The sequence below is a fragment of the Carcharhinus amblyrhynchos genome, chromosome 9 (genome assembly GCF_965287045.1).
Source record: "Carcharhinus amblyrhynchos chromosome 9, sCarAmb.v2.hapA, whole genome shotgun sequence".
Taxonomy (NCBI): Eukaryota; Metazoa; Chordata; class Chondrichthyes; order Carcharhiniformes; family Carcharhinidae; genus Carcharhinus; species Carcharhinus amblyrhynchos.
Window position 1 is genome coordinate 31,779,999 of NC_137332.1, and position 21,765 is coordinate 31,801,763.

Sequence of the window (21,765 nt, forward strand, 5' to 3'; positions counted from 1 at the left end):
CTGCCATGTGAAGATCAGATTGCTGCAATTATGGCTACAGCTGCCAGTGCACAAAGAGCACTGCTCCAACAGACTACTGGATTACTGAGGTACCATCCTGGAGGAGTGACAGTGGCTTTCTGGAGAAGAAACTTACAGTCCTCTTTCAACTTCCCTCCACTGCTACTCTGCCAGCACCGCTGCCAATACCAGTCAACCAGACTGCTGTACAAGCAGCCAAGGGGTAGTTCAAAGCTGCATCATCTAGGCTTAGAGCTGCTTGAAGGTTTCCACTTTAAGTCTTCCCTCACTGAATGACAGCAACCTTCCGCTTTCCATATTGGAACCACCAGGGCAGAACTGCATAGGAGCTCTCGACCAGGCAAAGGTGTCTGAAAAACACACTAATAGAATACACACAGGTAATTCATTGATTTTCTTTTTGTAGAATGCTGGATGTTTTGTATGATCAAGTTGGTTTGAAGTGGTTGTCTTTTGGTGCCTTTTATTTCAGCGTTATGTTGAAGAGCACATGTGATAGTCAGTGACAGAGGAAAGGCAAGTGTGAGACTGTTGTTGATTGGGGAATTCGAGTTGTGTTCATTGTTGCTTCCTCAGAACAGGCAAGTACAGACAGCCCACCGGGAAGGAGATATGTTGGTTGCCTCCTTTCTCCTCCTCCTCAACTGCTTGTCATACACCTGGCAAGGGCTGTGTTCTGCATAGCAAGCTTTAATGAGATGTTAATTTATTGGAATGATGCTCCCGACCTTTCTGGATGGATCCTTGTTACGTCACCAGTGAGGGGTGGGGAAAATGAGATCTCGCTGGTGAGATGAATGTTTTGCGCACACATTGCCTTTTCTGCACTCAGTGAATTCGGGCATAAAATCAAGGCCATTGTGACTGCTGCCAGGATACTTAGCAAGCACCTGCACGATGTGCAAAGCATGGTTTCATTGCACATCAACTACATGTTCAGGGATTTAGAGCTCTTTACGGTTACAGATGCAGTGCCTGCAAAGCCATGTATGTGCAGCCAATAATGCCCAGCATCAAGGATAATATTCTGGCAAAGCCATATGTATGTTCCAACTGCTCCTTTCTAGCCAGAGACAACAGAATATACTCTCCTTGCATGAAGAATGTCAACATGGTTGACTCTTAAATGCCCTTAGGGATGAGCAATAAATGCTGGTCCAGCCAGTGATGTCCACATCCCATGAATGAATAAAAAAACACAACTTACCTAACAGTGGATGGCTAACTGGAAGACGTTCGAGATCTCACTACTCCAGCCTGCATGAAGAAGTGTTCAGGCAATTGAAGCACCATCCTCAGCCCACTCTGAGGCTGCAGGTCTGCTTGTAAGACTTGACAAATTTCCATGAGCACTTCCTTTGTGAAGCAGAGACATTGCACACATTTTCCCTAGCTTAATTTGAGATGAGAGAAATTCACCTTGAAGCTCTGGTGGATAAGGCATCCTGCTAAGGGCCCTACTCCCTTTCCTCCTCCTCCTCCCTCTTTTGAGTAGCTGGTCTTCCTCTGTTCATTTCCCCTGACATGTTGCAAGCCAAGAGAGATGATAACCACAGCACCTATCGATAGGAGCAAGTGGCCTCACCAAAACCCTTGAAGTCAGAAACAATGATTTTACCATGTGCGACACCGCTCCCTGACGATTTCATCAATTTTAAAAAGGAACTGAAAACTCTCAACACTTCTGCAAACTCAGACAGAGCTAGTAGAAATCAATCAGCAGCTAACCTGAAAGTATTTTACAATCCCTTTCCTTTGTACTAGTGGAGGAATTCCTTCTTGCTGAATGGCACTAGCAAAACTATGGAGCCAAATATTACTGATTAGGTGTCAAAATAATTTAAGTACAATTACTTTGGTATTTGAGATGCTGTTTCGGTACTATGGTTATTTCCAGCATATTTTGTACATGGTACATCATAGCATATTAAAAAGTCGGCCGAGGACAACAAAGGTCATCAACATACTTTTTCTTCACTTCTGAAGCCAGTTTTAATCTGAAAAGTTGAAAATTGGCAGTCCTTTATTTTGTATTTTAAGCATTCACAATTTTTGTTTACTCTCAGAAAAAAGACGAAAAAAGGAAAGATGAAAATCATAGTCAAATAACTTGACTGCTATCAACCGATTGCTTTCTGCAGATTAAATAATATTTTGAAATGTTTGCCTTTGTTTGTTTTAATTGAAAATCATTGTACGAGATGTACACAAGACTAACAATATCAATACGTCCCTTTAAAAACTACTTTGGCCTTGTACTGTACCTGAGGCATGCAGAATGGATTTGCTCATGCATTTCTCCAGAATTCCAGAAAGCAAACCATTATTTGAAGTTCTTTGAAATATCTTAATAACATAATGAAGCACTATACAAATGAATTATTCCCTTCAAGACCTGACAGTCGCTGTATTTTTGGGCATTACAGTCTACCTTTAAAACTTGTAAAGTTGAAAGTGGCAAAAGATGAAATTTGCTACTACCAGCTTTTTGAAAAAGGAGTATTTTTTTAATATAAAAATCTATTGCTTATAGTAGCTGAATTATGCATTGGCTTTGCTCATATTTAATATTCTAAATAAGATGTTGGTTTCAGATTACTAGCTTGTGAACAGATGAATTAGATTAGATTTAAACTTTTAAATTTTGTGTACCCTCTTTCAATATCTAGTACCTAATATTAGTTCACCTGTATCTTTATTTTTGCACGATAAAAATAGACTTCAAAATACACATTTACCTGAGATTAGCTTTTAACTATTTTTAATTACTTTTGGGAGATCAGTAGCAATTTGTCTCTAGGTGATGCTTTTGCTACTGAATAAATTTGAATTTAAATGCCAATGAACTGTTTCTAAGTTTACTCCTTCTTTCTCAGTAGTGTGCAGCATTACAATAGTTTCAATTCATTTTCCATGAATTAATTGTCAGAACTCGTATATGGAAATCAAAGAAAAGATTCCTGTACTGTTTTGTTTTACTGTTTTCCTTATCGATTTCAGCAAGCAATATAAACTGTATGAAGGATTTTTTGGATTGGTGACTGGATATCTCTGTCACAGATTGCTCCTTGCTGACCAACGTTGGTTCTCAGTTTCTCAGTTTCTCATTTTTATGCTTAAATACCTTTTAAGCTCTTGCCATAATATATCTCCACAACCTCTTCCAGGTCTTTGGACCCGAGTACTTTGCACCTGCTGACCAACCTCTTATGCATTTCTTTCCCTATCAAAACTCTTTACTATTGACCCAGGATTGATGGCCATGCCTTGAACCATCCCTGCCCTATGCTCTGGAATTTCCTAAACCACTCCATTTTTTAAAACTCATTCTTTTGACAAAACTTTTAGTTTCCCTTTTTAAGTGTCTTTGAGAAGAATTCTTCCAAGCGTAAGCTGGTGAATTCAATGGCAGGTGGCAGTGGCGAAAATGGTGGAAGGTCCGGAAGTCGATTTCACACCAGTGTGGATTTTCAATGGGATCTTCCACTGGTGCCCACCATAGTGGGTCGGAAATGTGCCAGAGGCTGGCATGAATCTCATTTGCATCCCACTAATGGATGTAGATGAAAGCCTGCCACCCACCCCCTCCTCCCCCACCGTCCATGTCAAATTCTCCAGGATGACTCTGGGAAAACACACCAGTGTGAAACATAGTTGGAGCAATGTGGCTTTCAGATTTCGGGATTTGTCTGAATAATGCCTGGAGTTCAAGGTGGAGGCTGTCCATGACTCTGCAGTAACACAGCTATGGATCAGGGTGCAGCTGTACATGGACCTTCCAGATTAGGTGTCCTGGAGGTGGTCCATCTTCCAACCTCAGAATGTTCCTGGAGATTTACCTTCATTCTCAGTAGACCTATCTTCTTTCTTCAAAAGAGGTTCAGTGATGTTGGACAATATGGCACCTAGACACGATGGCGGACTATGCATGATTAAAAACCTGCCGCCTGCACCTCCCCCACCCCACCAATGAACATGGCGCAGAACACCTAGGCTCATAATTAGTGAGGTGGGGGCCGGAATATTTCATATTTTTCAGACTCCACAGCAGAAAACACTCCACACTCCTGTACCTGCCACGTACTTGATCTCAAAATGGGAGAATTCTTTCCTTTGATTCAGTTTTCATTTTGTCTAATTGCAGTTGTGTAAAGTGCCATGGTGCTTTTCAAAATGCATCTGCATCAAAATTGGGGTTGCAAATCTAATGGTTAACATGATGGGTGGAATTCTCCCAAGCCTCCACTGGTGGGTTCAGTGCTACGATTGGGGAATAAAATGGTGGGATGCCAGAAATCGGTTGCACATTTAAGTGGGATCGTCAGTTGGTGCCTACCAGTCGTAAAATCTGCTAGTGCTGGAGGCTGGCCTGACCTCATTCACATTCAGGCGTCGCCGCCCCCACCACACACACACACACACACACACACACACACACACCAGATTCTCCACAATGCCAGTGGGGAAAGCATACCAACATGAAACAGATTTGGAAAAGAGTGAGGTGCAGATGTTGGGATTCATCTGAACAATGCCTGGGGCTGCCTCTGGAGTTCAGAATGGAGGCTGCCCACAACTCTGTATCCTGGAACACCACACCACAGTGGGTCAATGGTGTATCTGCAGGTGAACCTTCCATATTCTTTGCACTGGAGAGGGTCCACCTTCCAGCCTCAAGAGTGTTCATTTTCAGATGGTCCATTTCCTTTCTTCAATAGTGGGTCAGTGATGTTGGATGCCTTTTCAATATGGCACCTGGACATGGCAACAGACTATGTGCCATCCAGGACTGCTCTGCCACTGGATATGGTGTAAAACACCAAAGTGCATTATTAATGAGATTGAGGCTGGAAGATTTGGCATGTTTTCCTGACAGCCCCCTCAGCAGGAAATCCTCCATCTGCCTGTCCCAGCCATGGCACTTGGGGTGGGATTTTCCAGTGATGTTCGCCCTGCCACTGCTGGCAGTGAGAACAGGAAATTTGGCACTCAGCCAAAACTTCAGTCCCTACAAGCGGGACTGGAGAATCCCAGCCACAGGCGAGGTCGGAGATTTCCTGTGTTCGTCTCAAAGTGGAAGAATTCTATTCCCTAATTGCTCCCTAGTTTCTTGGTACAAAGCTTGCCTGCAAGAAGGAATATTATTCTGGGAATGGGAGAACGTTGTCTCAATGCATTTTGCGGTAACTACTGGAAATTTACATTTAAGTTACAAAAATGAGATAAGTGCCTGGATAATAGTGTTTGTGATGAACAAGTCAGTGTAAATGTTTCACCACATGATACAGCAATTTATCTAGATATGTAAAACCGTTTTCCCTGTTGTCATAATCATGAGGGCTAAAAATACCAAGACAGAATGCTTATTTGGACAAAGATTATATTTCCCAATGTTAAGGCAGTTTTATTTGTATCCTACAATATTATATGTCTGTTTTTTTTTCTAAAATCATTATCATACTGCCATGACATTCCTAATTGGCTTCAAAGTGATGGATTTCAGCATTGTTCTGGAGGGAAGATTCTGCCAGAATTTAACTGCCTTTACACTTCACGTTGAAGAACCTCCACGCTTTGGTAGAAGTCCACTTTCCTGCCTGACTGATCTTCCACCACATTCTGAAGAGCATTCGCAACACTGGATGTATCTGAACACCCATCAATCAAATTGCAATATCATTGTTCAGCTCATAGTTTGAAACAAAGCAGCCTTTGAGTCTCATTTTTCTAGTTATATTCTTTTCAATTTTCCCTCTTGCTTGATGCTGTTTTTAATATCTAACATCTCACTTATATTGTAGCAAGTTTAAAAAAAATTACCCAAGCATGAACAAGTTTTGATATCATTTTTGACTGCCACATCCCCACTTAAAGGAAGTACTTTTATCGTTTTGTTGTGATGCACCAAATTGAATAATATTGAATCTTAAAAATATAGTACATATGTTTTCATAAAAACTGTATTAGTTTCCCAGAAGATGAACTTCTTCTACTCAACTAATTAAAATTATTCTTAAAAAAAGTGTGTAGGTTTAAAAACATCTATTTATACTAAACATAATAGTAGAACTATTTGTTTATGAGAAATTTTGATTTGTATGCCTACTGAAAATACAGAACTTGCATTGCTGTTTTAAATGTTGTAACCATTCAGTGTTTACTTCTCAAGTATTCTCATTTCACCTATTTTGTGATGTCACAGTGATTAAAACCATGTGACCATGGAGTAAAAGATGTGAACAGCTGCTAATATGTCAACATTCTGTAAAGCAGTGCATTTTAAGGTATCATTCTTGAATTGGCTGAGGAAACTGAACTTGATCAGATCAATATCAAATGAACAAAGATGATAAGTAGTCTGCAATTACTTGTATTTGTGCAGTTCATTCATCTTGGTATAATTTTATAGTTTTTATAGTCTTCAGTTTTGAGTTATTTTTACATTGGGGATTGGAAATTCTTTTCTCTTTCTCCACTTTGATCAACTACAGAAAATAACTTGCGCTTACACAGTGTCTTATTAAGTCTTTGCAATATCTCAACAGCAGTTCGTAATCAACTTTTTTTGAAGAGCAGTTATCATTTAGGCAAATATGTCAGCTAGTTACATACATCAAGCTAATTACATGCACACGCAACAAATGAGATGAGTGACCTGTTTCTTTGTCTTTACTTTTTGGGTCTGTGGTTGAGAAAGGAAGATGTTCTTGCCTTAAAATCAAAGATGTTGCTGTTATAGAACAGCCAGTTTTATGGGTGTCTTGAGTGATATCCCAAATTAGTAACCTCTGTTGAATAGTTTTCTAATCTAGACTTACGCTGACCAAGAATAAGGTTGATATTATACAAAGATTTATTTTAAGGTTGTTAACAGCTAGCAGAGAGAGCAAACTAGAATCATGAACATTTGCTTCAATTTGAAACCCACTTCTAGGATCGAAAGACTGTTTTCAAATCTACTCTCAATGTTTTTGAATAATTTTGATGAATCTAAGGCAAAATAAATTGAGCACTGAAAACTTGATAGTACCTAATCTTCCAGGAGTGTAAGGTTATTTGTTGAATTACTTCTAATCAGTACATAATGTTTATTTTCTTTAAGTCAGAATGGTAGTTAACAAACCAAGTGTTTTCTCTTAGCAGTTATCAACCCTACAGGTTGGTTAAATTGATATTTGGTGAGTTTCTTTGGCCAAATCAGAGTGAGCTGTTTATGTGGGATTTCTGCCTTATTTTAGTAGGAAACTGTTTTTCTGTTTCAAAATATTTATCAAATAACTATTTTGTATAAAGATTTGCTTTATTCCAATTTTATTTAACAAGACTCTGCCACAAGAGCATCTGATGGCTTTCTCTCATCTAAGTATTCTGATGTTTGCAATTGGTTAAAATCTGATCGATAGATTAAATTATGAAAATTTTTAAAATATGTATTTCGTTTATATTTCTTGCCTTTTTCCTCTTCTTTCTCCCATTACAGGCCAATCCTCTGATGTCCTCCCCCAACATCAGAGGCTTCAGATTTTCTTCCAATTGCTGTTTTACAATTAAAAGGAGAGATGATTTGACTAAACAATTAAGATGCAGCCTTAATTGGTGTAATAGATGGCTAGCTAGAAACATTGACCCAGGAATAGCTGGTATGGCACATCTCATGGCAAATAGCATGAATGGGATTTCTTTCCTGACATTCTGGATCCGAGAATTTTTGTTTGAAAATATGCACTGAGGAAGGTGTGGATATTTGAAATCTCATGAACATCAGGTCTAATGGTCTGTTTCCTTAAGCATTGCAACTCAAAGGTAGAGAATGGTACCAAGTGAAAAATGGCAAAGGAAATAGAGTGAATTTGAGTCAAATCAGTTACAGGAAGAAAAATGAAGGGATAGAAAAGAAGATTGGATTAAGTGAGAGATAATGAAAATAATATAAAGAAAATTAAAAATGTAAAAACCTGTAGGAAAATTTACCTGCAGGAGTGAGACATCTTTCTGTACCTCCAAGGTTGAGTAGAATGTCAGAACCATAAATCAAAATCCTTACAATGTGAAATGCCAGCTGCAGGAAGATTCCTTCATATTTACATCACAAATTCTGCAATTTCTTTACATTAATTGGTAGGTTGATGGCGTGTTTTTGTTTTGTGAGGTTAATTGTTGAGCAGTGCAAATTATCCAGTGATTTATGGTCATTCACAATGAATGGTGTACCTCTTCCTCATCACAAATTGCTATTTTTTCAGCTCACTAATAACGGTGGGCAATGTGAACTCTGCATTATTGTCATGGCAATTTCTGGTTCATGCTTCTTATCCTCCAGTCTTTGTGATTTCATGATCCTATACAATTTTATTTTGCCTTAATAAGGTTGGCAGTAGAACTGCAAATTTTGATAACATTTTGGTTTTACTGAAACAATTGCTGACAGATCAATGATAGGAGAAGGAGTCATAGAGTGAGCTGTCTATTGGTTGGGAGCGTGGAGAGGAGAACAGAGGGATCCAGGCATTCAGTCAAGCAACTCAGTCAGGGGAAGAAACCTGGCCTAGTGAAGCATACTTGCTTAATAGGAACAGCATGATATACTTAATTTTTCTTGTTCTCTGTAGCCAGTTGAATAGATATTATTACATCTATTACTTTTTACGTTCACTTGCTGTCTATAAGTAAAGCAGCTTAACAATTTATATTTAGCCTGTGTCACGAAAGGTTTTCCACTTGCACTTGGCAGATTTGGTTAAGAGCATATATGAAAGATTCCAAATGTAGTTCAGATGCCTAAGGTTACCTTTGGTGCACCCTCAAGATATGATATATAAGTAGATTTGTGCTTAATCTTGAATATAGATTATTCCTCCGGGTTTCCTGTGAGTACTCTGGTTTCCTCCCATGGTCCAAAGATGTGCAGGTTAGGTTGATTAGCCATGCTAAATTGCCCCTTAAGTGTCCTGAGATGTGTAAGTTAAAGGGATTAGCAGGTAAAAATACGTAGGGATATAGGGGTATGGGCCTGGGTGGGATTGTGGTCAGTGTAGACTTGATGGGCTGAAGGATCTCTTTCTGCACTGTAGAGTATCTATGTATCTATAGATGTTCAATTGCTTACAGGTGTGACCAGCAGAGCTTATCTAAGACAAACTTTTAACTGTAGATTGGACATTCTGCTCTAGTTTAGATCACCATAGTAGTTTTGATTTGGATATCCCTTGTGATACTTCAGAACAGAGGTTGCCTTTTTATGTTTCTGTATCGTCCTTTGTCAAACTTATCGCTTTGACATGTTACTAAAACTCAAAATGCACACAATCATCAGCCATGTTATTTTAACTTCATCTGTTTGTAACTGGATTTCTTATTTTCTACCTATAGCTCACAGGGATTGTGCAGTCCATGGTGGATGGGAAACCAAAATTACGGCAAGTCCTTCAGGTGAATAAAATGATATCTTAGCACAAGACCTCATTTTGAACTATGTTTTGTCCTCACTAATGTACCTATAATATTGGCTTATCAGAGTGAGTGAAAATGAATGCATTGGACTGTATTCAATGATCTTGTAGTCCTGCTAACATTATTTGAAGGGGTTACAATCATTGAATGCAGTAGAGTTCCCCTGTGAATTGAGTACAGCAGAATTCCCCTGGAAAGCTGCTGTGAAGTTGTTTCTGTGCAGTTCCCACAGTTACAGATGGGCTGCACAAACAAGCGACAAGAACATGGGAACTTTGATAAACAAGAAAGAGAATAGCCATAACAACTAAGGTCTGCAGGTGACCTTATTTGGATGGTGTAGCCATGGTGTAGGGCATATTTCATTAGTAATTGAACATTAGAGACAGTAACTGGTTAACTATCTTCGTCTGACATAAATTAAACAATTAGAACTACTAGCTATAGTTGGATATCAGTGACTTCAAAACAAATGTATACTTATGATTAATAAATGCAAGTTGCTTGCAAGATAACTAAAAGTATAATTGTTCATTCCATGTATCACTCAAGGAGTCTCTATGTCACCTTGTGAAAGTCATACATCCCTGCTATAGCTTGACTAAAGGCCAATTTAAAACTCCAGAATCTCTGTCTGATTACTTGGTTGGGAATGAGAGACAGGGATAGCTGGGCTGCTATTGTCTGCCTCTAAACAACCGTAACACTACTCATTTCCATGTAGTTATTGATTAATTAGCATTTAAATTCAGAAGAGAACTTTTGATGTTTTTGTTATATTGAGCTCGGTTAGAATGTGTAGACTAACTGTTGGGTTTTGGTACATTTGTAAATCATATCAAATATTGCCTTTAAAATTTTCAGTTTGTCCACATACAGTCATTTATTTCTTAAATGATAGCCATTGTTTTAGAGAAACTGATTAAGTACCATGTTGAAAAAACATAGCAGTTTAACAGAGAATATCATACTGCAACTGCATACTGTTTATTTTCCAGACGTCGCTGGATTCCGGGGAAGTGCCGGAAGATTGGAAAGCGGCTAATGTTACACCGTTGTTTAAGAAGGGTGCCAGGCAAAAGGCGGGGAATTATAGGCCGGCTAGTTTAACGTCTGTTGTAGGTAAAATGTTAGAATCTGTCATCAAGGAGGAAATAGCAAGGCATCTTGAGGGGAATTGCTTGATAGAGCAGACGCAGCACGGTTTCGTTAAGGGGAAGTTGTGTCTGACAAATTTACTGGAGTTCTATGAGGATGCGTCTAGGGCAGTGGATAGAGGAGAGCCGGTGGATGTGGTCTTTCTTGATTTTCAGAAGGCGTTTGACAAAGTACCTCACAAGAGGTTATTGCAGAAGGTCAGGGGACATGGAGTTGGGGGTAGGGTGTTAGCGTGGATAGAGGATTGGTTGTCAAATAGGAGGCAGAGAGTGGGGGTCAATGGGTGCTATTCGGATTGGCGGTTGGTGACTAGTGGAGTGCCTCAGGGGTTGGTGCTGGGGCCTCAGCTATTTACCATTTATATAGATGATCTGGAGGAGGGAACCGAGTGTATGGTGTCGAAATTTGCTGATGACACCAAGATTGGTGGAATGGCAAATTGTGCCGAGGGTGTGGAGAGTCTGCAGAAGGATCTAGATAGGCTGGGCGAATGGGCCAGGAAATGGCAAATGGAATTTAATGTTGGCAAGTGCAAGGTGGTCCACTTTGGTAGGAATAATGGTAGGAAGGATTATTACTTACGTGGAGAAAAACTGCAGCAGGCGACAGTGCAGAGGGACCTCGGGGTCCTTGTGCATGAGTCGCAAAAACCCAGCTTGCAGGTACAGCAGGTGGTCAGGAAGGCAAATGGGATGCTGGCCTTCATAGCGAGGGGGATTGAATATAAAAGTAGGGAGGTCTTGCTGCGGCTGTATAGGGCATTGGTGAGACCGCAGCTGGAGTACTGTGTGCAGTTTTGGGCGCCATACTTACGCAAGGATATTTTGGCCTTGGAGGGAGTGCAGAGGAGGTTTACTAGGCTGATGCTGGAGTTGAGGGGGTTGAGCTATGAGGAGAGGCTGAATAAACTAGGCTTGTACTCGTTAGAGTTTAGAAGAATGAGGGGAGATCTCATTGAGACGTATAAGATGATGAATGGGATGGATAGGATAGAGGTGGAGAGGCTCTTCCCGCTCAGAAAGGACAGTAGGACTAGGGGGCACAACCTCAAGATAAAGGGGGGGCGGTTTAGAACGGAGTTGAGGAGGAACTTCTTCACTCAAAGGGTGGTGAATCTCTGGAATTCTCTGCCCGTTGAGGTGGTGGAGGCTGCCTCGCTAAATATTTTTAAGAAGCGGGTTGATGGGTTTTTGATAAGAGAGGGGATTAAGGGTTATGGGGAGAGGGCGGGAATGTGGAACTGAGCCACGACAGATCAGCCATGATCTTATTGAATGGCGGGGCAGGCTCGAAGGGCCAGATGGCCTACTCCTGCTCCTATTTCTTATGTTCTTATGCAACACAAACCTGTTGGCAACTAACATTTACAGTTAGCAAAGCAGGCTTTGTTTTTGCTGTTCCAGGAATCAAGCCTGGCTGAAAACATTCAGACAATTACACTGTCATCTTCAAGTCATATTCAATTTGCAATATTGGAACAGTGTTAGCCATGAGAAACAATTATATAGCCACTTTTATGTTAATTTTACCTGCTGGCAGCATTCAACTATATAAATTGTATATAGTGAGCTATTCCCTGCATCTTCAACAGGGAAGATGGGGCCCATTCTGTGGCACCCATCTTTGCTCCCTCCCTCAAGCCAAGGAACACGGGTGAGCATATCTGGCCCATTACTGCTTTAGCCATTCATTGCCATACCGGTTTGATCACATCAAGCATGATCATGTTTTGTTGTCTTGTGGAAAAACACACACAACTCCAAGATCGCTTCGCACAATAACAGTAATCCCTAGTTTTTCTTTCTACTACCAACTGTTCCTCAAACTTCTCTCCCTTGACCCTGCTGCCTCCACTTGGAACAACAAGTACAGTGAACTTAAGGACTTCTTTGTCAGTGAGATTTAGAACATCTGTTAAGCTGTCTCTTTTGCATCTCCCTTCCCCCTGCCATCAAGCCATTACTCCTAGCAATGTTCTTCCCTGTCCTAGTCAGAACCTACATTTTACTGTGCTTTCCATTCTAACTCCCCTAATACCCTCTCTGAACTGATATTGCCCACAAGACCATCCTTCTGCTCCCTTGTCCACACTGCTGGCATCCAAAATTCCCTTCCTGGCTTCCATGCTCGTTGACGTTGTAAATAGTTCTCTTTCCTCAACTACTCCACTTTTTTTCAAAATCACAATCATCACGTCTTCCTAAAAGTCCCTCTCATCCCCTCTGTTGTGAGCTACTGCTCCAACTCCAACCTTACTTTCCTCTGTAAAGTTCTTGACTCTTTTGTTGCCTCCCAAACCTGTGTCCAACTTTCTCACAACTTCACATTTCAGCCTTTACAAACAGATTCTTTCAACATTAATTAAAGTACAAAATGACATTTTCAATGACTTTAACCATTGTCACCATGTGCCTCTTTTTCCTTCTAAATTTCTGCATAACCTTCAACAAAGTTGATCACACTACGATTCTTCAACATTTTTACACAGAGAATTGTGTGAATGTAGAGAACATTGTCATGCAGAGCAGCTGAAGAAAGTAGCATTAGCATATTTCAGGAGAAGCTTATGCATACACGAGGGAGCAGGGAATGGAGGATATGATGGGCGGCACAGTAATACACTGGTTAGCACTGCTGCCTCATAGCACCAGGAACCTATGTTTGGCTCCATCCTCGGATGACTGTGTGAAGTTTGCACATTTTCCCTGTGTCTCTGTGGGTTTCCTCCGGGTGCTTCACTTTTTTCTCGCATCCAAAGATGTGTAGGTTAGGTGGATTGGCCATGCTGCTTTGCTCTATGGTGTCCCAAGACGTTTAGCTTAGGGGAATGAGTGGGGTAAAGATGTGGGGTTACAGAGATGGGATCAGGGTAAGATGTTCTGTCAGAAAGTCAGTGTAGACTTGATGAGCTGAATGGCCTCTTTCTGCACTATGAAAGGCAGTATGGAGAGTGGTAATTAGAGTGAAAGGAAGTTCATGTGGTGTATAACACTGTCACCATTTGGATCAAATGACTGATTACTGTGCTATAGATTTTATGTAATATGCAAAAGTTGTTGAAAGAAGCACAGCCAGAATATTGCATCAGAATGCTGAATAAAGTTTCATATCTCCTGTCTTGCATTGGAAATAAGCTTGCTTTAGTTCTATTTGTTCATTGATTAATCTTTTTTGTTTTTTGCAGATGGTTGACGACTGGATGAGAAAAGAAGGTTTGCTGGATCCTAAAGTCAATTCCATCTTTGTAACCTGTGGTGACTGGGATTTAAAAACAATGTAAGAAATTAGAATTTCCAATACTAGATTGTTGAATACTAGATTGTTCCTAACAGAATTTATCTATTTGGAATAATGTTTTTGACAACAACTTTTATTTCTGTAATGCTTTTTGGAGACAGGAGATTTTTCTAAATGCTTTACATTTAAGAGGAACAACATTAAATTCCAAGCAGAAGGGAAAATGTTGGATTAGGGGAATGGAAGCATGATCAAGGTGATGTCAATTGAAAATACTGCTTAAAATAGGGTAAGGGGTGGGATAGTGACATCATCAAGAGAGAGGATTGCAGAGTTGGCTGAGCTAGCGCTAGTGGTGAACAGAAGAAATGAGGGACAAAGAGTAACCTGATGTTAGGAGAACAAAGAATGTTTGAACACAAAAGCAAAGATTACTGAAGTAGAGTGGGGAAATTTTGTGATAATTTAAAGAGAGGAATTTGAAATTTTGAAATTTGTTCATTGTGTACAAAGAGCGTGATGACAAGAGTATCTGACTTTATGCGAGTAAGGACGCAAAGATTTGTTCTTCATTTCTTTTGTAAGTTGAGACGGGGAGGTTGATTATGCGTGCCTTTGAAAAATTAAGCCTTGAAATGAAAATTTCCTGCTTTAGTGTTTCAACCGAGAAGAGGTGAGCAGCTTGTGAAGAGGAAGAAAGTAGTCGTGGTAATGGAGTGGTTGTGAGGTTGAACTGAGATTCTTCACCCAGATTGTATTTTAGTTGGCAGACAAGATAGATACAGAGTCAAGATTTCTATCTGCTTGCAGAAGCCAAAGAAGATTATCTTAAAATACAAATGATTACAAATCAAATTCAATAGCACCTTCCAAACCCCCAATATCTACTGCCTGAATAAGGACAGCAGGCACATTAGGACACCACCTGCAAATTCTCCTGCAAGCTATACACCATTTTTACTTAGAAATATATCATCATTCTGTTTTGTTTTTGGATCAAAATACTTGTATTCCCTACCCAACAGCAATATGAGTATCCCTACATAACACAGATTACAATGGTGCAAGAAGATGTTCACCACCATCCTCTCAGGATCAAATAAGGATGGGCAGTAAATGCTGACCTTACCAACAATCAGCACATCCATTGAATGAATAAACAAACTTGTACCTGGGATAGGAGGATAATACAGTAAAAGATTGAGTTGGACAGTTTTTTGTTGAATTTATATCGCATTTTAAGTTTACCAAACCAGGCTCTTACACATTTCTGAAATTGCACCAGCCACATCTGGCTAGTATGAATGAGAAACATTAAGTCGTAGAATTTACTGTCAGGTTATACTTGCTGCATATTGTCAGCCCATTGATTAACACTGTATTTGTACAACCAAACATAATGCGTCATAAGTCATGTGCATGCTGTGTCAGAAATTACACACATGCCTGCACAAATGTGGAGGGTCTGAGTTTTAATGAATATTGGCAACCAATATATAACTTGATATATATATTGCTATGCTGACTTGCCCATAGAAATCTGAAAACACAAGATCAATTTTGACATTCCAGCATACATTGAAATCTGGATGTTGTGCCAGATTGAACTGCTGTACTGAAGCCTACACAAGACTATTCACTCATCAGATTGCTACTATGGGTGTCAATAAACCTTGAGGAGTCACAGTATACTGGACTTTTGTGTTAAATTGGCAACACTGTAGATGTGTAATTTGGTGTAAAAACCATACTATAAGTGATGTTGGGACCAAATTTCACCTGACTAATGTTAATAGGCAGTTACAATCTCAATGGTTGGTATGCCTATGATGATGCTTCAAGAGCTGCCATTTTTTAAAATGCCTTTCCTTAACAAGTGTGAGACCCGTTCACTTAAGGCAATGGACTTCTTGATAATGTAAATCAGGGTCCCATGACAGAGCTACGGCCCTAATTAAATTTTCAGGAGTAGGGGTGAGCTCCATTCATTTATCTTGGCATTGAGCAGTCAGACCATCCATTCTTCAAGGGACTGCTGCTGGAAATGTTGCAAAAATATTTTTGGGTGCATTTTTTGCACAGTCACTGTAGCTTATCTTGATATCCCAAAAGTACTGAGGGGGCTGATCTGAGCCTACTCTCACCACCTGGGCCTGTAGAATGGTGAAGAGTCTGAGGTTCCTGAGAGCCAGCAAGATACAGTGGGAGGCTCACAGGGGATAAGCAGCCTGCTGGTGGCATGGAAACTGAAGTCTTATTCGTCCTGATTGATCTAGCCCCCTCCAAAACAAACAGGAATGGACAGTCCACTATCTGAAAGTTAAAATTTAATCTGTTATTCTGGAGTCCCATTTCTTTGGAAATAGAGTCTTGCTGTATCAACTGTCAGATCCCCTATTGTTCCATTGTCACTTTTCCCCTCTAGCTGGCATTTGTCTGTCAAAGCTATGAGTTTTTTAGCTCATTAAAATAATGAAGGGGTCTGATAAAATGGACGTAAAGAAGATATTTTTGGTGGCGGGGGAGTTCAAACCAGCCCGTAAATATCAAGATTATCATTTTAAAATTCAAAAGAAATGTCTTTACTCTTAGTGATGAGAATGTAGAAATGGAGTAGTTGAATTTAACAAGATAGATGCATTTAAGGGGAACCTATGTAAGCACATAGGGAGAAAGAAATATACAGATGGGGTTAAATGAGATATAAACACCAGCATAGATCATTAGGCTGAATGGCTTATTTCTTTGCTATAAATTGCATGTAATTAGTCTTTATCCTCAGCTGCTGGCAATAAACTTGGAAAAATCTAGCTCAATTTAAACATAACTTATTTTTGTGTGGGTATTTATAAATACTTAAAAATAGACAATCTATATACAGTATTTTTCTTTTTTTTCATGCACTGGTAACAGGAAGGACAAAGAAAGATCTTTAAAAAGTGCAGTGTTTGGGGGACAAATCAATGGAAGTAATGAAGGGATGCACAGTGATTTGTATTCATTGGAGCCTCTTGGGTCATTGAGGTGCCCTGCAATATAACTGGGGCAACGAGGGGAACCAAGCAGTTCCAAACACAACTGTAACAAAAGTGATGTGCTTCACTTAGATTACTCTAATTCACAGACACTTTACAATCACATGTGGTGAGTTTTTGTATAATTTTGCAGCAAGGGTAGAAGAATCAATCGACAGCATTGACTCCCTGCATTTCAATGCAAAACTGCTGCAGCCTGGATAAAAAAATTGAATTAGTAGCTAGTGTGTAAAAGAGAGCATGTATATCAGGAGTGATTTAGAAGTTAAGATGTTAGTAAATAAATTACCACAATAAAATATAAATAAATTTAAGAAGAAAAATTACCAAGAAGAAATAATTAGAGAAATTCAAGTGGGGAATTAACATAGGTTTGCTTTATTATATAATATAGACTTATTAAAGGCCATAGATGCTGCAAAGTTTTTTCTGTTAGTCATGTAATTAGTTTTCAATCCCCCTTCGGAAACAACATAGACATGTAGTTAGCATAATAATTGGCTCTAATTGAGCCTTGGTAAATCCTTAGTACTGTTTTGAAACCTTTTATTTATTTTAAATAAAATTAGCCACTGTGCAGTTTTTTAAAAAATTACTTTTAAAACATGATACTCTGCTCCCATTTTGTATCCAAAATACTTGTTAAATATCTTGGTGAATCTATCAATGTTGAAACAAGACATTGCTGTTTCACATTTCATTATCTTGTTTATTATTAGTGTAACAAGTAGGCTTACATTAACACTGCAATGAAGTTAATGTGAAAATCCCCTAATCACCATATTCCAGTGCCTGTTCGGGTACACTGAGGGAGAATTTAGGTGCATCATGGCCAATACACCTAACCAACATGTCTTTTGCACTGTGGGAGGAAACCAGAGCACCCAGAGGAAACCCACACAGACACGGGGCGAATGTGCAGACTCCGCACAGACAGTGGTCCAAGCCAGGAATTGAACCCAGGTCCCTGGCGCTGTGAGACAGCAGTACTGACCCAGTATCAGAATTGAGCACGCTCAAGTATGGGTTAGAGACAAAATACATCTCTCTTTGATTGACGAGGGATGGGCTGTGGATGTCGTCTGCATGGATTTTAGTAAAACATTTGATAAGGTCCCTCATGGCAGGCTGGTGCAAAAGGTTAAATCTCACGGGATCAAAAGTGAACTACCTAGATGGGTACAGAGCTGGCTTGGCCACAGAAGACAGAGCGTAGTTGTGGAGGGGTTCTTTTTCTGATTGGAAGTCTGTGATTAGTGGTGTTCTGCAGGGCTCTATACTGGGACCTCTGCGGTTTGTGATATATATAAATGATTTGGAAGTTAATGTAACTGGTCTGGTTAGTAAGTTTGCGGACGACACAAAGACTGCTGGAGTTGCGGATAGTGATGAACATTGTCAGAGAATACAGCAGGATATAGATAGGCTGGAAAATTGGGTGGAGAAATGGCAGATGGAATTTAATCCAGATAAATGTGAAGTGATGCATTTTGGTAGATCTAATGCAGAGGGGAGCTAAACAATAAATGGCAGAATCATCAGGAGTATAAACACAACAGAGGGAACTGAGTATGCAAGTTCAAGGTGGCAACACAGGTGGAAAAGGTGGTAAAGAAAGCACATGGCATGCTTACTTTTATTGGACGAAGCATAGAGTATAAAAGTTGGCATATGATGTCGCAGTTATATAGAAAGTTGGTTAGGCCACATTTGGAATACTGTGCCCAGTTCTGGTCGCCACACTACAAGAAGGACATGGAAGCTTTGGAGAGAGTGCAGAAAAGGTTTACCAGGATGTTGCTTTGTATGGAGGGTCTTAGCTATGAGGTGAGACTGAGCAAACTAGGGTTGTTCTCCCTGGAAAGATGGAGGTTGAGGATAGAAGTTTATAAAATTATGAAGGACATAGATAGGGTGAACAGTTGGAAGTCTTTTCCCAATTTGGAAATGACAAGCACAAGGGGTCACAAGTTCAAGGTAAGGGGGACAAGGTTCAATACAGATATGTGGGGGACGTATTTTACACAGAGGGTTGTGGGGCCTGGAATGCACTGCCAAGCAAGATAGTTGAGGTAGACACATTAGGATCATTTTAAGACTTATCTATATAGCCACATGAGCAGACTGGGAATAGAGGGATACAAACGGATGGTCTAGTTAGGAACACATGATTGGTACAGGCTTGGAGGCCAAAGGGCCTGTTCCTGTGCTGTATTGTTCTTCTTTGTTCTGTGAAATTGGTCTTCAATAGTAGTATAAAATGGACAATAGTTAATTAACAACTGGTTTAAACCCCACCTAATTTTTGTTCCCAAATGTAAACATCCCAAAAGCTCATGGTGTAGTGGGTAATATATTAAGATGGATAAAAGAAAGACCGGCTAACATAAAAGCAGAGGGGAGGCATAAATGGAGTTGGCAAGATGTAACAAGTGGTAGATCACAGGGATCAGAGCTGGGAGCTCAAGTTTTTGCAATTTATTCAGATAACTTGGATCAAGGGATCAAAGATATGGTTGCTAAATTTGCTGATGACACAAAGGTTGGTAGGATCATAGGATCTGAAGAGGCCATAAAGAGGCTACAAAGGTTAAGTGAGTTGCCAAAGCCCCAGCAAATAGAATTTAATGTGAGAGAGTGGGAAAAATAAAAGATAAACATATAATCTAAATGATCAGAGATTGCAATAATCTGAGCCCCAGAGGGATCTGGGCATCTTAGTGTATGAATCACTAAAGGCTAGTATGCACATAGTGACGATCATGAAATTAAGGCATTGTTTTAAAAATCGATCTGATTCACATATTTCCATCACTGAAGGACATTGTTGTACTTGGCTGTTCTGGTCAATACGTGATGCCAGAACCACAGCAATGTGGTTGACTCTTGACTGTCTTCTGAAGTGGTATAGCAAACCACTCAGTTATATCAAACAGCTGGAGAATAGGCAAAAAGAAATATAACTGTACGGACCACTCAGCATTGACTTAGGCATTGGAACAACAATGGCATACCCTGCCAAGTTGACCCTGCAAAGTCTGCCTCACACCTGGGGACTTGTGCCAAAATTAGGAGAATTGTTTCACAGACATATCAAGGAGCAGCCTGACATTGTCACACTCACTGAATTCAACCTGACAGCTAATATCCCAGACTCTTCCATCATCACCCCATGGCCATTCAGCTGCAGACCATATTATAGTCACGGTCCAAACATGAACAAAAGAAATGAACTCAAGGTGAGGTAAGAATGACTGCCCTTGACTTCAAGGCAGTATTTGGCCATGTGGCATCAAGAGGCCCAGCGAAACTGAAATCAATTGGAAAGAACTCTACTTGTTAGTGACATAGTTAGCACAAAGTGAGATGGTTGTGTTTGTTGGAATTCAATTCTCTCGGCCCAAAGATATCACTACAGGTGTTCCTTTGGATAGTGTCTTGGGTCCAGCCATTTTGAGCTGTTTTACCAATGATCATCCCTCAAGGTCAGTAGTGGGAATGTTTGCTGATGATTGCAACTCCTCAGATACTGAATCAGCAAGTTCTAGACTACATTTAACCTTCGGCTTATCAGTGGCAAGTGAAATTTGTGCCACACTGGCGCCAGGCAATGACCATCTCTTGCAAGGGAGGATATTCAATGGCATTATCATTACAGAATCTCCCATTGTCAGCATCTTAGGAGTTACCCTTGACCAGAAACTGGACTGAACTAGCTGTATAAATATTATGGCTGCAAGAACAGGTCAGAGGCTGGGGTTCTGCAGTGAGCAGCTCACCTCCTGACTCTGCAAAACCTGTTAATGATCTATAAGGCAAAAATCAGGAATGTGATGGAATACTATCCACTAGTAGTTAGAGGGAAAATTGGTCCTCTTAGGGACAAGAGTGGAGAGTTGTGTATTGAGTCGGAGGGAATGGGGGAGCTCCTGAATGAATACTTTGCGTCGGTATTCACGAAGGAGAGGGGTTCGGAATCGTGCGGTCTCTTGGAGGGAGCGGAGGTTCAGTTGCAGGATATAGTTATTACGAGAGAGGAAGTGCTAGGGCTCTTAGGTAGCGTAAGGACGGATAAAGCTCCGGGGCCTGATGGTATTTATCCCAGGCTGCTTAGGGAGGCGAAAGATGAAATTGCTGGGCCTCTGGCGCACATCTTTGTCTCTTCTTTGGACACAGGTGAGGTCCCAGAAGACTGGAGGGTAGCAAATGTGGTCCCGTTGTTCAGAAAAGGTAGTAGGGATAACCCTGGGAATTATAGACCGGTGAGTTTGACATCGGTGGTAGGGAAGTTAATGGAAAAAATACTTAGGGGTAGGATGTATGAGCATTTGGAGCGTTGCGATCTGATTAGGGATACGCAACATGGCTTTGTTAGAGGGAGGTCTTGCCTTACGAATCTGGTGGAATTCTTTGAGGAGGTGACAAAAACGGTTGACGATGGGAGAGCCGTTGATGTCATCTATATGGATTTCAGTAAGGCGTTTGACAAAGTCCCTCACGGTAGGCTGGTAGAAAAGGTTAAGGCGCATGGGATACGAGGTCAGGTAGCTAGGTGGATTGAGAACTGGCTGGGAAATAGGAGACAGAGGGTAGTTGTGGAGGGGACCTTGTCGGGCTGGAGGCCAGTGACCAGTGGTGTGCCGCAGGGCTCAGTACTGGGACCTCCTCTTTGTAGTCTACATAAATGACTTGGAAGAGGGCGTAGGTGGTGTGATCAGCAAGTTTGCTGATGTCACCAAGATGGCAGGGTTGGCGGGTACGGAACTGGATTGTCAGGTGATACGACAGGATATAGATAGGTTGGTGCAGTGGGCAGATAGGTGACAGATGGCATTTAATCCTGACAAATGCGAGGTGATGCATT

At 40.5% G+C, this 21,765-nt stretch overlaps 1 protein-coding gene across 6 annotated transcripts in view; it reads left to right on the forward strand.

Annotated features, from left to right (window-relative positions):
• LOC145347693 (ERI1 exoribonuclease 3-like) overlaps positions 1-21,765 on the forward strand; it is a 360,320-nt gene that overhangs the window by 42,114 nt on the left and 296,441 nt on the right. For all 6 annotated transcript variants that reach the window (XM_080195394.1, XM_080195393.1, XM_080195399.1 and 3 more), the window contains 2 exons: positions 9,391-9,450; positions 13,814-13,905. In XM_080195394.1, the coding sequence (XP_080051520.1) occupies positions 9,391-9,450; positions 13,814-13,905 (152 nt within the window). The remainder of the gene's footprint in view (positions 1-9,390; positions 9,451-13,813; positions 13,906-21,765) is intronic.